Below are 15361 nucleotides of genomic sequence, written 5' to 3' on the forward strand. Positions count from 1 at the left end.
TGTGCTAGCATCCAAAAGTTGTCGGTGCTCCTGCTCTTTTATCGGGTCCCCCCCTCCCTTCAATTCACGTACTGGCTGGGCCTTGGTGTCACCCTTCACGCATTGCGATGTAAATGCAAGTGTCTGGCAGTGCCGTTGCAAACGGACTTCTTTCGGAGGGCTTGCGTGTGTTGGCGGGGCAGGCCGGAGAAAGGGTCATCCCAGTCTGCCCCCCGGCAGTCTTGGCTGACAGTCCTCTCACCGAGGCGGGCCTCCGGTCCACATCCCCGCCGCACACTACAGGACCCTCCTCTGTCTCTGTCATCGCCGTTGGTAACATTTTCTCCACGGCCCTTTCAGTGGCAATGGCAACGATATTTGGCTTTCTCTTTGAGTTTTGAGGGCTCTTAGTGAGGGATTCCGGAAAAAAGTCAAAAAGTGTCTCTGTTACACCGTTCGGGGCGGGTGTAGCTGCGGTAAGGTGACTCTTACCTCGCTTTAAGGTAGGCGATTTTTTCTCTGGCTGGAGCGGAATCTTTGAGTTACTTCTGAGGCATCTTGCCGGCTCCGAGCTGCTCGGGTCGTCCACGTCCGTCTCCTCCATCAGCTCGAGACTGTCCACGTTTTCTAGCCGCACTACCATATGCTTCTTTTTTAGGGGAGTTCGTCGAGGACCTGAGGCCACTGACCCTCTGCACGCTCTGCACAACTGCAGACTGCTCGACTCTGCAGTAGACTCCGCTGTAGCTCCGCGGTCCGCTCCGCGGTCGAAGGCGTGTTTATGTGGGTCCTCCCACAAACGATAGCAACGAAAAGCAGACTCTGCTCAGGACTGCAGATTGCTCGACTCTGCAGTAGACTCCAATATGTATTATATCCTTTTTACTTATGGTAGGAGACGTTTTATTACTTGGAATACATTTCCATGAACTACCATCCCATTTAATACCTAGCCTCTTGCTCTACATAATGTAGGCAATCTTCCATTTCCTGATATATATAAGTGTAGTCTGCGTTTAAAAAGACCTAGTATGCAGCTTCTATTGTGTTGCAGAAAAAATGCTTATTAAAAAGTTTTCATTTTGTGCTTTAAAACAAGTAATGACATGTAGATTCATGCTTTCCGGTTTTAAACTCCACGTGCAAAATAAAAATAGAAAACACAACCATAAACTGTTCCTTATAGGTTAATAGCTGTAAAGGGTCACAGAAAGCAATTTCACAGGAAAGGAATTTTAAAAGCTTGTCACGGATTATGCCCTCAGCTGGCACAACTGAAGCATAATAACTGATTACAGAGCGGTACTGATTTCATTTTATTTTTACAGGCCAGTAGTGACGTCATACCATCTCTTGCAGTCTTTTATAAGGGTATTGCAGGCTGCCATGCATTGTAAGAGAGTCCATAAAAAGCATATGCGTGCCAGGGGACCAAATGGCACGAGAGATACGACAGTAAAATGCTCAAGAACACGTGACCAAGAAGGCCAAGAAAATGGAGGTCAAACCCATTTGGTTTCTGTCAGATGTTTAATTATGTGTTCATTGGACCCTATTGTCCAAATGATTGTGTATAGGAAGAACTTTCATGTGTATGGAATCGAGTAGTATAAAGTTGAGTGGTACTTCTAGCTTGGCAGAGTTGGCATGAACTGCTAGATGGAATCGCGACGGCAGGGCCCTGCTGGTAGGAGGGGACTGTTCCCCTTTTGGTGTCCCAGTAGTAGCAATACCCATACTGCCAGCTTGCCACCAGAAAGGGGTACCTAGAACCAGCATGTTCTCACTCAGATCATGGCAGCATGGCGTCCTGCACATCTCGGTCCTGATCGAACGTTTAAGCTGATACAGGCACCTGGTGGTGCCCGGTGTAAAGTGGCAATTATGGCACCAGTAGCCCTGACAGTGGCCAAAATACTGACACCACAGACAGCAGCCCACCATGATCACAGCCTTGCTGGTCTGTATGCTACCACCAGGGTGGTGGTAATACCCACAGTATGGCACAGGTGTAAATTAACAGGCCACTGAAAAAAGTCATGTTTTGCTTGATACTTTGATTGTGTTCACATACAAGGGGCTAATAAGATATTATTGGGGTTGATGGGCCGGTTGAACTTGAAGCAGATGTACGTATGTTTGTACCATCTTGCAAACGTTCTCTCTTATTCTTTCCAGAGTCCGTAATACCCAGCAGTGGGACCTTTCACGTGAAGCTACCCAAGAAACAGAATGTGGAACTCGGCATTACCATCAGCTGTATGTATTTGGGGTGTCCTTTGTGAGACTTAATATGCTGTCCATCACAATTTGTCAATGTTCTATTGTGATTGTCCTTGAAAATTGTGTTGGACTATTTGTGGAGTAAATCATTCTTAATTTGATTGTGTGTTCATAAGTAAGGGTAACCGACAAGAAAGTAAATGTGGTGGTGGGAGGCAACACGTTTCGATAGATTTTGACATTCATCTGGTTATGCTATGGCTTCAGTTTTTGCTCGGCACACAATTCGTTATAACATTCTTTCAGATTATCATACGTCTTGTTATTCTGTAGTCAGATGTTTGTACCACGCCTTTTATTGTTGGTTCACTTTTTCATTTTGCTACTTTTTTTTATTTTGTACCTTCGTTATACTGAAGTTTACATTTATACTATGGCTTGTTCGACTTTAGTTTGTTTTTGTTGAAAATCGCTGATCTGCATTTACATCAACTCATGCTGTAGTTTCCGTTTTTAGTACTGCTGGTCATGCTGTAGTTTCCGTTTTTGGTACTGCTGGTCATTCTGTAGTTTTTATTGCTATAACCAAAATAAATCTGATGGGTGGAAGGCTATGAATGAATCGTAACCACTGGCATTGCTCTGGGCAACCTTCCACACCATTAGCCCGTCTGTGCCATTGCCGAAGGGGACCAGCCATATGAAGATCAGCCTTGGTCCTGCCATCAATGGGAGTAGTCCAGCCCGAACCTCTAGGCTACGTCCCTTCCACACGGAACCCAAGCAACCACAGACATGGTTCGGCCCTGGGTCTCATCAGTGAAGTGCAGCATGGGGTTGGACCAAGTAGTATTTGCATGTGGTCTTCCCATTTCTGTAATGACTTGGCGGGCTGCAAAAGGATGGTCTGGGTGGTTGCTCAGAGCAATGGCAGAGGTTAAGAAAAGGTCTAACCCTCCCAGCCATCGCTCCTTTCGTTTGCTGTAGTTTGTATTGCTAGAGTTCGTCACACTGGATGGTACAGTGTGATAAATCGCTATGCCATATTTTCAGATTTTCCTATGGCCCATTACACTGTAGGCTGATTTAGCTAACTCTCCTTATATTATCATGTAGTCTTTCCTACAGCTTTTCTTATGGAAGCTCACCCTATAGTTTGTGTCTGCTATGCTATACTTTGTCCTACTGCACCTTGTTAAACTGCAGCTTGTTTTTGCTACCATGGTCACATTACATTGTCATTTCTTACCAAGCTCTTTAAACTGTAGTTTCACTTTTTGCTACTGCTTGTAATACTGTAAATTGCTAAACTGCAGTTTGCTTTGCTACATCATGGTGTATTTTCACTTTTTTTTAAAAAAAGGATAATTTTATTATTTTATTTGGATTTTTGTCCGGCACTGGTGGTACACAGAGGATCTCGGAGTGTCCTTACAGAGTTCAAGAGGGAGGAGGTGAAAAAGAAGTTATAATATTTTCAGGACCGGGTAGGAAGATCGGGATAGACCAAGGATGGCCGGGGAGGTGGTGTGGGGCTGGATTAGGCGTGGGGAAACAGGTATGTTTTGAGGCTTTGTAGGTCTCTTGCGACATCGTCCTTATGCTGCTTCTAAGGTGTGCTTTATTTCTATAAAAGAAATAACTGACTGTTATGTAGTGACCTGTGTGTGTGTGTCTGTGTGTCTGGTAAGGGAAGGAGATGTGTTGTATAGTGACCTTCTGTGTGTGTGTGTCTGGTAAGGGAAGGAGATGTGTTGTGTAGTGACCTTCTGTGTGTGTGTGTCTGGTAAGGGAAGGAGATGTGTTATGTGGTGACCTTCTGTGTGATATGAGTGTCTGGTAAGGGAAGGAGATGTGTTGTGTAGTGACCTTCTGTGTGTGTGTGTCTGGTAAGGGAAGGAGATGTGTTATGTAGTGGCTGTCTGTGTCAGGCTGTTATGGTGTGAGTCTGTGATGTCACATGGAATGTTATTGTGTTGATGATGGAATGTTTATCTGAGGGTTCCATACTGAGGCAGGCAGTTAGAGCTCCCCTTCCTGGGTGATGGGGCCAGTGCTGATCATACTCCATACTTTCATGTAACTGTAACTTAAGTACCTTCAATAAACCTAAGATATAACCCAAGTTAAGCCTGCAAGTCACTTCGCAACATTGGCGACGAGTTGGTCTTTTGAAAAGAACCTGCGCAACAGAAGAAGAAGTTGAAATTGAAGTCTGAGAACCTGCTGCGGGGGGTGCAGGAGAGAGGAGGACTAAGCGGTGGTCAGCACTGCCCCCACTTTACAAGTAAGAGACCCATCACCCAGGGTTCAGGAAGGGAAGAGTAAGGAAGTCCGTATCGTGGGATCAAGTGCCCTCAAGCAAGAAGGCAGAGCTAGAAGAGCCCAAGTCCTGAGGGATCCAAGGGTCAAATGCTGCAGGGTGACGTCCACCCAAGAAGAGCCAGGCCCTTGGGGGGGAAGCTTGAGAATAAGTTGGTCCATTAGCAGAAGAAAGAAGACCAGAGGGGTTAATGGTGAAGTAGCCCTCATGCGGAAATGACTAACCCCAAAGTTGTCGGAAAGTAGAGTTTGGAGGCCCCAGAGCTGGGGTCTAGTGAAGTAAATAGGGCGATTTAAAGGGACATGCAATATGAGGACTGTCCCATCGAGCAACTTGGGAGCAAATGGACACTGTCTGTTCTGATGGGCCGCCAAACACCAGGAGTAGGGAAGCAATGGGAAGCCCACAGCACTAGGGTGCGAAGTTCCCTTTAATGTAGGCGGAGAAATGACATGAGCCATCCAGAATCCCTTCTCACAGAAATGTTTATATAACTCTTTGCTGTATATGGCGCGATGTGCACATGTGTAGATGTCGATCGGTGGCAGAAGTAACAGTCACCAGTCACTGTGCGTGTGTGGCAATTGGTAACAGAGAGCTCCCTTAGGTGCCGGCTTTTGAATAGCAATGATGACGTCATTGAAGGCCCTGGAGTGTTGGTGATCAAAAGGAACGCGAGTGTAGCGTTCGAATGAAGAACTGTTCAAAGTTGATATCTGAGGCGTGATGATGCGAGACGCAGCGCATACGCGTAAGTTCGTTGGCTGATGATACGCTGGGATGCGTTGCCGAGTTTGAGAAAAGAACCCGCTTTATCGGATGTATCAAGTGGCAGCGCTGCGTAGCGGCCCTCGGATGACATCTGATACAAACAGCTGTCATGGCAGAAGAAGCCAACCTTTCAGGTTTTTGGGAGCAGCAGCGTATAACGTATGTTAGTGAGCCGCAGCAAGAAGTCCAAGGCAAGAGTTGCAATTACCTGAGTGCGGTGGAACTACTGTGCACTGCTGTGTGCCGTCTTCACGCTATGTGTCTACGCAGCATTGCTCTTACGGACAGGAATACATGGAATTGGAATTGAGCGGCATAAGAAGTAATCAGTATTCTGAAGGAGATATAAAATTGGACGGCAGGAGCAGCGGAGACTTTGAGCTCATGGTCGTGAGGCAGTGTTGTAAATGTCCATTGGAGGGTTTAGTTCGAGCATGGCAAATAAGTTAAGATAGGACATCACGAATCTGCATTATGCTAGTGAGGCGAAGATAATTTGTATCCTTTTTATTGAGTGAAGTACTGTGTGATATGAGTGTGCGTTAGATATAACATGTAGAGGATTTGCAGGTTAAGGGTGTGGACTAACCATGAACTATTAGAAAAGTAGTGTTATTCTTTTACACAATGTAACATGCAGCTTAAAGTAGGGTGTGTTAAAAGTAAGAAATAAGTGATTGAAGTATGCTTGTGCTTCCAAGAATGTGCTTTGAGGAGCAATGGGCTAACATAACCTATTAAGGATTTTCAGGTGTAGGTTGCTACAAGCAACATGGACTTTTAGGAGCATAGTATTTATCTTAGGGTCAAAAGATGACCATGGACTTCTAGGACAAACGTGTTGGTTAACTTAATTATACCACAGTTATAATCATTGCATGGTGTAATGCAAAATGTCTTGGCCTGATTCCGTTAAAGTGGATGTGCAATGGATGCACAAGGACGGGCATGAAGATGGTATGAGTCAGGCTGTCACTGCAGAGGTAGCGCCTCTGGTGTGTGTGTCACAAGTGATATTAGTGAGGGGTTAGCGCCTCTGAGATGAGTGGTACTGTGGTAGTTATTTGAGGTAGCGGCTCTCATAAGTGTGTCATTAGTGTATTTTGTGGGAGGTAGCGCCTCCGATGTAGGCATCATGATGGAGAGAGGTAGTGGTGAGTATGATGCAAGTGTATGTGAGGGAGGTAGCGCCTCTGGTCTGTGTGGCACAATTGGTACTTGAGAGAGGTAGCGCCACTGATTGTGCGTGTCACCAGGGTATTTGAGGGAGGTAGCGCCTCCGGTCTGTGTGGCACAATTGGTACTTGACTGAGGCAGCGCCTCTGTTTGTGCGTGTCACCAGGGTATTTGAGGGACATAGCGCCTCCTGTCTGTGTGGCACAATTGGTACTTGAGAGAGGTAGCGCCTCTGATTGTGCGTGTCACCAGGGTATTTGAGGGAGGTATCGCCTCCGGTTATTGCGAAAAAGTGTATTGGAGAAAGGTAACGCCTCTGGTGTGCATGGACGCAAGTGTACTTGAGGGAGGTAGCGCCTCTGGTTTGTGGAACATTGTGATGTGCGAGAGGTAGCGCCTCTGCCAGTATGAAGTGGAGCTGGTATCAGAGTGGATTAGTGCCACGTTGGATTGTTTCTACAATTATTTAAAGGAGGTAGCGCCTTTGTATGTGTTATTTTTCCTCTTGGTTGTTGTGCCAAAGACTGTGCTGTCTCCAGACGTGGGTTTGGCATGGTAGACTCTTGTAATGCTACCATTGGGTCGTCAGTGGTCAAATGCCGGATATGCAGATGAACTTGGGATGTCTGGCCAGTGTCTCATGGTTATCTGTGGTATATGAATGTATTGGCTAAGTTGGTTGCACCTAATAGGCTGAGTCTATTTGGCGTTTGAGTTTGTGAGTAATGCTGTATTGTTTTTGCCTTCTGTGTGTGTGTGTGTGTCTGGTAAGGGAAGGAGATGTGTTATGTAGTGACCTTCTATGTGTGTGTGTGTGTGTCTGGTAAGGGAAGGAGATGTGTTATGTAGTGGCTGTCTGTGTCAGGCATGATGTGAGGCTGTGATGTCACATGGAATGTTTTTGTGTGGATGATGGAATGTTTATCTGAGGGTTCCATACTGAGGCAGGCAGTTAGAGCTCCCCTGCCTGGGTGATGGGGCCAGTGCTGATCATACTCCATACTCCTGTATTTACTTTCATGTAACTGTAACTTAAGTACCTTCAATAAACCTAAGATATAACCCAAGTTAAACCTGCAAGTCACTTTGCAACACTGACAAATAATATTAGTAAAGGGAGTGACCTTGCCAAGACACAGAGAAAACGTTGTGTTCAATGTTTAAATGTTGACCTATTTCTTCATTTTTCCTTTTATTTCCCTCAATTTTTGAAACATTTGCTCTCACTTTATTAGTTCGTTGGCGGGGTTTGATTGTTTTTTGAAGGTACATACAATACTGGATTTTCTGGAAGCAACATCGATCAAATCCTTTATTTGCTGTGTAATTACATTGCTGTGTAATTACATGTTTCTGCTATGTCCTTGCCCATCTTCGAGGCACAAACCAACCGCCACCTTTACGTTGTAGTTTGGTTTGTATGGAGTGTAGTTTAAGGGTTTGTTTTCTTGAAAATAATGCAGTGCTCAACTTACAAAACAGATTTTTCATATTTAAGCATACTTGCCAACGTGACCAATTCCAGTCTGTAGGTGCTTATCCAGACCTGTTTTTTCTCTTTGTATTCTGGGACTAGGAGTTATCCTTATCCCATTATAAAACTACAAGTCGCAGAATGAAAAGAAAAAAACAGGACTGGATAAGCACCTACAGATTGGAATGGGTCATGTTGGTAACTAAGCTTAAGTAACCAGTGTGCTGTGTCTGGAGGACTTTAAGTTCATTTAGGAGTTGTTAAACCCTGCCTTGGTTGTTTACATTCATTTGGAAGGTGATGGGGTCTAGCAGTTTTCCCATTTAACCTAATAGTGTGATTGTGAGCAAGTGCTTCGAAGTGGCTACAGTGGACATTTGGACCAGTTCCATAAGGAGGTAACTTGGCTGCAGACGCCATTCTGGTGCATTCTGGTGCATGTTTATAAAATTCCTTCGAGAAGGGCAGGCCTGTATACAGTATGCGGTCTGTAAAGCCACAGTTGTATATTACAATGAACTAAATCTAAACATAACCCTGCAATAAGAAAATGCACCTCTCGATTGCAGTAGTTAAATAGATTTTATTTTATTTGCACAAACTACATTTTCACAGCTTCTGGCAGTCTTATCAGTTCTAAAATAGCAAGTGTACACATTTGTGTTTTTGTACCGATCTGGTGATTCACATGTATTCATATTGCAACCTATCTGCTTATGCATGTTTCACTCAACTGGAGCTGCCTCAAGGCTACAGAATAATATCCATTTTTGTTAGTCCTTAATTTCAACCATATCTTTGGTGTTTGCAGCAAACTCCATGGCATTCCTGGCCTTGGGTAGAGAATAAAGCTGTGGTTTCAAGAATGCAAATCGTAATGAACATAAAAGTACCCTCTCCCTTAGGTGGTGCTTACATGACATTCACAGTGATGTCTTAGTATGCGAGCATACTAGGGTTTTTTGTAATGCAGTGGTTTTTGTTGTGGCTAGAAAAGGACATAGCCCCTTTAAGAAGAAAGGACCAGTGAGCACGGGGCGGAAGGAGGGAGTAAGGGGAGGAATAATGGAGGGGAACAAGACTTGATGTAAGAAAATAAAGGAGATTAGACGTGAACCGTAGAAGCTCCTGTGTGTTCTGTTATCGGGTGGGAGGGGCCCAACAACTGGCGACGAAGCGCCATGGCCTGTGCACAGCCAACAGACCGCTGCTGACACCGTAACCCAGAGAAGGTGCGGACCATAGCCGGACCACAAAGGAAGCGGCCGCAAAAGACTTGCGGACCGGCCCGCGTGCGAGGAGAGTCACACAGTCAGTGGTGAACCAGCGAGGAGAGACCGATCCAAAATACTCAAGCAATAAACGAGGAAGGAGAACCACAGAAGACGACACCACAGCACAACATCAGGGAGAAAAGGAGACACCAATCAATGGACCAGAGAAGCCGACAAAGGAGGCTGTTGTGAGCGAGTAAGAGGCACCAGTCAAACGACAGCGGTAAGGAGGCCCACTACAGAGGCTGGGGGAAGAAAGCAAAGCACACCAGCTAGGCCTCATAGCACGCACATACGCACACCAGCAAACACGCGTATAACATGAGACCACCAAGTCAAAGCAAATAATCCAGAAAATGGCCTGAGTACACACAACACTCACTAGTCCACCAAGGAAGTGACTCTTGCAAACAGCACTTAAAGGGACAACCAATCCCCACAACAGGCCCACCCCAAACCAGAGAAAATAAACAGAGGCATCAGCACACCTGCGTACTAGACAGTGCCACCACAGGAGGGGCCTTGCTGACCTCACAGCCACAGCCAACCACCTACAGGCAGCGAGATGGACACTTAACTCAGCTTACCACAGGCAAAGACAACAATACCCGACAAAATGTCAGAAGGAGCACAAGCAGCTGCAGGAGCAGCAGCCCAAGTCGCCATCGGGACAAGACCAGTATCTAGGGCAGCACCATGACCAAGGTCAGAGATGGGAAAAGTGGATGAAGGACTTTGAGGACTTTATGAGGGCCATAGGTGACCAAGACAAAACAGACATTTTTGCCAATCTTACGGGGAAAGAGATCAAGGGAATTATGAAGACATTCCCAGCACACGAAAATAACACCTACCAACGCCTAATTGCTGCCGTCAACAGAAAACGAATAATTCTCCCCAACAGAGACTAGTAGAGGTACACTTTCAATCAGTGTGCACAACTACCGCATGAAACAATGAGAGTATTCATCCTCCGACATCAAAAGAAAATTACCTACTGCGACTTTGCCAACTTCAATGACGATGAAGCAATCAGACTTCACAGTTCAGGGAACACCTACTAAAAAAACAAACCTTCCACTACAAGAAATCATCAACCTAGCAAGAATATATGAAAGGGTGGATGTTCAAGCGGCGTCCATAGAAAACCCAAAGAAGGGTGCGACCATAGCAACGGTGGCCACCGGACCCTAAGCATACACCCGGTACCCAGGGCCGCCAGGAAGACAAGAACCCTGGAGCCCACACCGCAGGCCCCAAGGAGAGAGACCATGCTACAGATGCAGATTTGAATTTCCGCACAGGGGCCAGTGCCCGGCCATAGGGCAGATGTGGATGAGATGTGGCTAAGAGCACCATTTCCAGGCGATGTGCAGGGAAAAATGGTTCCATGTCATTTCGCAATTTAAAATTTTTATTACAATATTTCAATATGCAAACATCATTAATAACCATAAAAATACACGCCTAATGATCTTGGCAAATAACTAACAGTGTATACAATAACTAATTCTGCTAATGAAAGAAATCGAGAAGAGAGAAACAGAAAGGGAGGAGAAAGAAAGTCACAAACCGAGAAAGGACAGAGAACCAGAAAGCATTTGGTCAGCCAATGTAATCATTAATCCAAAATCAAAAAATGGCGATTATAACATTTTAAGAAGTAATTAATACAGCAAGAGCATTTTCCATTTTCAGAGACACCACATTTTGTACAAAATTTTTTCATTCAACCGTAGACCTCCAGGAACCTGCACCAAATTTCCCAGAATTTCTCAATATCATCTGCATTCTTGTAAATTGCTTTCTAATAGGTTGAAATTGTTAAAAGCTCATCCACCCATTCATCAATGTTAAAGGAGCTGTTCGACTTCCAAGATCTCAATATCATCCTCTTAGCAACCGTACTGGCACGGAGTAGCCAAGTCGCCTGCCCAAAAGAGATGTCATCAATCACTGATATGTCCCCTAGAATAAATAAGGTGGCTGAGAGGGGAATCGTGCAACTCAAAACCAGTCCTAACCTCTCACATACGCATTCCCAGAATTTCTTCGTTTTAGGACAAAACCATATCAGATGACTGAGGGATCCTCTAGCACCCTTGCACTTGCAACAGAGTTCATTGTCCATGAGCTGTCTCTTCAATAACCTAACCGGTGTCCAGTAGGACCTAAAGAGCAGTTTGGTTTGTGATGCTCTAAGACCCCAAACCAGACTCACCAACCGGGTATTCTCACAACAGCGCTGCCAGCAGATACAATCAATTTCTTCTCCTAACTCATCCGCTCAGATTGCTGGCAGCCTCGAATCTTCTTTCCTGAATGATTTCAGATATCCGTACATCGTAGGAGCCGGATTTGTAGCAATCCCACAGAACTGTAACTGTGAATTTTTATGGCTAGCTAATTAAATGAAATCTAAATTAATTAATATTTTATAATGTGCTGAATAGAGGAGTCCAGTCTCTAAGTGCGGGACTTGGGTTTGAACCTCTGCTGCTCTGCGTTGTCTTGCTTCCAGGACAAACAGGTTGCGCCTGAGCTAACCTTTTGGCCCCTTGCAGCTTGGGTGTGTGCCCCCTGCTGAAACCTAACACAGAAGCACGATGCAAGCGATCATAGGGCAAGCTGTTCTCCTCCTCAGACCTATTTGAGGATTGCAAGGCGTCTTAACCTCTTGCACCCATAACGTTATTTTAATGTTTCTACGTGTGTTCCAATATTTTTGCTGTGCATATACATGGCCAGTGCACATTTTATGAAGACCTCAACACAAAAAACACCTCCTTTTAGCATACTTTTCCTATATGAAAACATTCATGAAACCTCTCCACAGTGGGCATGTATGTTTGCATCCGGCCAGATCAACTGCATGTCAATTTTGAGATTTTATGGATCAGATCAATGGTCACAAGGAAAAACTATTTTCATTTTCCTATGGAAAGATCACCCCAAATGCAGTTTGCAAGGACGGTTGCAAGGACGTCTTGCTTGACTCGTAACTTGGGACCTCGGTTTTTAGCTGTAAAACACGAGATTAAACTCCCAGCCTCCGATTCTTAAACACAGCAACTCTCTGGATCTGGTGCTCGTGCCTTGGCAAGAAGTCCCGCGACACCCCCCAACTCCCAAAGGTTTGGCAGAGTAGAAATCTCTGCACGTTTGAGGGCAGGAGCTACAGAAAGGCAGGCTAGGGTGTTGCTTGGGGCGCCACCAAAAGGAGGTGTCAAGAGGTGCCGGATTGGTCCTGCAAACATCAAATCTGACCAATTGCAATTGGTAACTGGGTGGTTTCGCCAAAATGGCACTGTGCTTGGGGTGAGATAAAGTCTGGTGCAGGCCCTTAAGCTAGTTGCTGCAGCAGGTTTTAAAGGCGGCACTGTGCTTCGAGGGATGAACAGAGGGGCATCATGCACTCATGCACAAATAAGTTCTTTGCTCTCTGGCTCAAGGGTGAAATAAAACTGTAGTGGAATAGTAAACATTCAGGTACTGTGGCGTGGTTGCTTTCATCCTTCACCTATCTCAATGGCAAGAGTAGGGACGTGAAGTCTGTGAAACAGAGGCCTAGTTATCAGAATTAGGGGAAGATGATCTCGGATTTACTGGACACCGCGATAAGAAACGCACTCGCTGGTATCTTTTTATGTTTCTTTTTTAAATTGCAGCAAACTTGGGAGCCTCGGGTTGCGATGGGCTCCTAAAGTTGACTTCATATTTTTTAAAGTATTTTTGAGCCATGTAAATGGTTTCCGTATACTATCAAATATACCTCGCCCCTGCAAATTAACCCACCACAAAGCCCTCTGCTTGCCCTCTACTGAGGCATGATTTCAAGATTAAGGCCCGGGCAGAATCTTTGGCCGTTCACATGGTCACTGCACGCAGAGTAATGACACGATCGAAAGGTCACTGCAGTGTCTCGTTAAAGCAACCATAATGGCACCAAGCATATGGGGGGAGGGGATAGGGGAATCTGCACGGTGAGCCTGCCTGATCTTTGTCATATGAGAGAACGCCCTGCCTTTTGAGTAGGAGGTGGTTAGATAGCAAATTAAAATAAATTAAGTTAAACAGGCTGGATAGTCTATAAATAGAAATAATTTGATCAAAACGAAAAGCATGTTTTGCCTTGTCTGCATTAACAGTACTGAGAATGCTTGCAGTTTAGCTGCCTTCCAAAGGAGGGAGTGCACTCTGGTAATTCTGTAGAGCATGTTGGGCTGCATCTGTTACATAATATAATCACTGCGCTGTGTCACGTCTGAGAATGAAAACTATGTGGATGCTGTGATAAACCTGAAGATACTCTCACATCTACTCCCCAGGGATCTTCTGTTCAAGTGGCCAGGGAAGGGCCATCCCTTTTGGTTCCCGACCCTGGGGATTGAAAAGCAATGGAGGATCACCTGAGTGGAGGGTCCTTGGAGATTGGAGAGAGGGTACCCGAAGGCGAGACATGGTATCCCCACCTTTCCTTATTCTGACCTACCTTCCCCTCCCTTAGCCTTAATGGGCTAACGTCAATCTCATCCCATCTTCCTCTGTAGTTTTCCCTTAAGTACTGAGAAGAAGCAGCAGCAACTAGGAATAGTACAGATTTCCTATTATGAACACCACTCTGGTACTGGGACGAAGAAGACTGGTCTGGAGGCATGTAGCAATGAAGATCAGGCCTGTCACACTAACAGGTTCAAGCAGCGTCAGGCAATTGAGTATACCTCCTTTCACCTGCAACCTGTTAGTAGTAGAGGAGAGTATAAAAGGTGGAATCCAGAACACATGAGAGCTGCAGTCGCAGAAGTAAAAGAGCTGAGGAATTGCCGTGCTGAGGAGCGAGAAGCCGTGACACTGATGCACCGATGAAGATCCCAGAGTCTTGCCAAGGTGACTGTGCAGGACAGGGAGCCCTTGTGAGGGAAGGCGTACAGCAGGCACTGTCAGGGAGCAGAGCCAAGCACGAAGGCCGGTCTGTGCTGAGTCGAGCACCCAGCAAACTGGCGAGTTGGTTTTTCCACTCAGGGAAAAGCCGCAGAACGGAGCTGCAGGCGACACTAGGAACGCCGGAGCACTGCAAGGGACCTTGGAAACGATAACGGTCCACAGAAGTCTGAATGTCATATTGAATGAAAGGTGCTGTTTAAGCAAGCACAATTGAAAACTGTATTTTGAACAGCCTAAAAAGTGCCAGTCAAGCCTGCACAATTTAGTTACATTTTCTGAAAACCGAAAATAAATTAAAAGCGCTATCCTGATTAATACAACGCAACATTACATTTACTGAATATTGAGCGTCCGGAAACTCGTGCTTTGAAAGAAAACAAGTAAATGCTGCATTTATGAAATATTGAATGAAAAGAAAGCTGTTACTTGATCAGACCATGGAAGTGCTCAAATACTGCATGAACACTCTGGGTCAGTCAAGTATATGAAGTAAACCACTGCCAGAAAAGCACCTTAAGAATAATGTGAAAACCTATAAGAGGATTGAAGAGTTGTATTGAACATTACTGAACCAAATGGCTTTGGGGAAACTTGAGGTTCCGTGACCTGTGATGGGAGGACCATATAGTCCGACAACTGCGCCTAGATCAGGAAGCTTCCTAACACACACATTGCCAACATCAAGAGTCACATCACAGACAAGGTATGTGGTTGCCGGTTGCGTGAACTGTAATGGGTGGACCGTGTGGTTTGACAACTACGCCTAGACCAGAAACCACTAAGTATTGGAATAGCAGAAAAGAAGTGAGTATTGGAAAAGCAGCAAAGAAGTGCGTGCACTTGGTGAAGCTAACTAAAGGACAGGTCAAACAGACCCGGTATTCTCTTGTGAACGTGTGAACAGGGGAAGCAAGTCAACTGCTCATTATACATCTTGGGCAAGGGAACCCTGAGAACCAAAGAACTGGAGAATATTTATCTTGGGGAAGGGAGTCCCAAAATTACAGTGTTGTATGGACTTGATTATATTTGAACTTGTAGATGGGAAACCCAAGATCCTATTTTGAGGTGAACTGTGATGCCTGTGAACCTACAGAAGGTAACTTCAGAACTCCTTGAAACGAAATTACATTGAACTGCATTGAACTTGAGACAGAGAACTCTAGATTAACTTAAATTGCCAGTAGCTGCTGTAAG

General features: G+C 45.2%; 1 protein-coding gene across 17 annotated transcripts in view; it reads left to right on the forward strand.

Annotated features, from left to right (window-relative positions):
• GRIP1 (glutamate receptor interacting protein 1) overlaps positions 1 to 15361 on the forward strand; it is a 1760673-nt gene that overhangs the window by 1557043 nt on the left and 188269 nt on the right. For all 17 annotated transcript variants that reach the window (XM_069629739.1, XM_069629748.1, XM_069629732.1 and 14 more), the window contains one exon: positions 2158 to 2238. In XM_069629739.1, coding sequence (XP_069485840.1) covers positions 2158 to 2238 — 81 coding nt within the window. The remainder of the gene's footprint in view (positions 1 to 2157; positions 2239 to 15361) is intronic.

The sequence above is a fragment of the Ambystoma mexicanum genome, chromosome 12, assembly GCF_040938575.1.
Source record: "Ambystoma mexicanum isolate Mex_15411 chromosome 12, UKY_AmexF1_1, whole genome shotgun sequence".
Lineage (NCBI taxonomy): Eukaryota > Metazoa > Chordata > Amphibia > Caudata > Ambystomatidae > Ambystoma > Ambystoma mexicanum.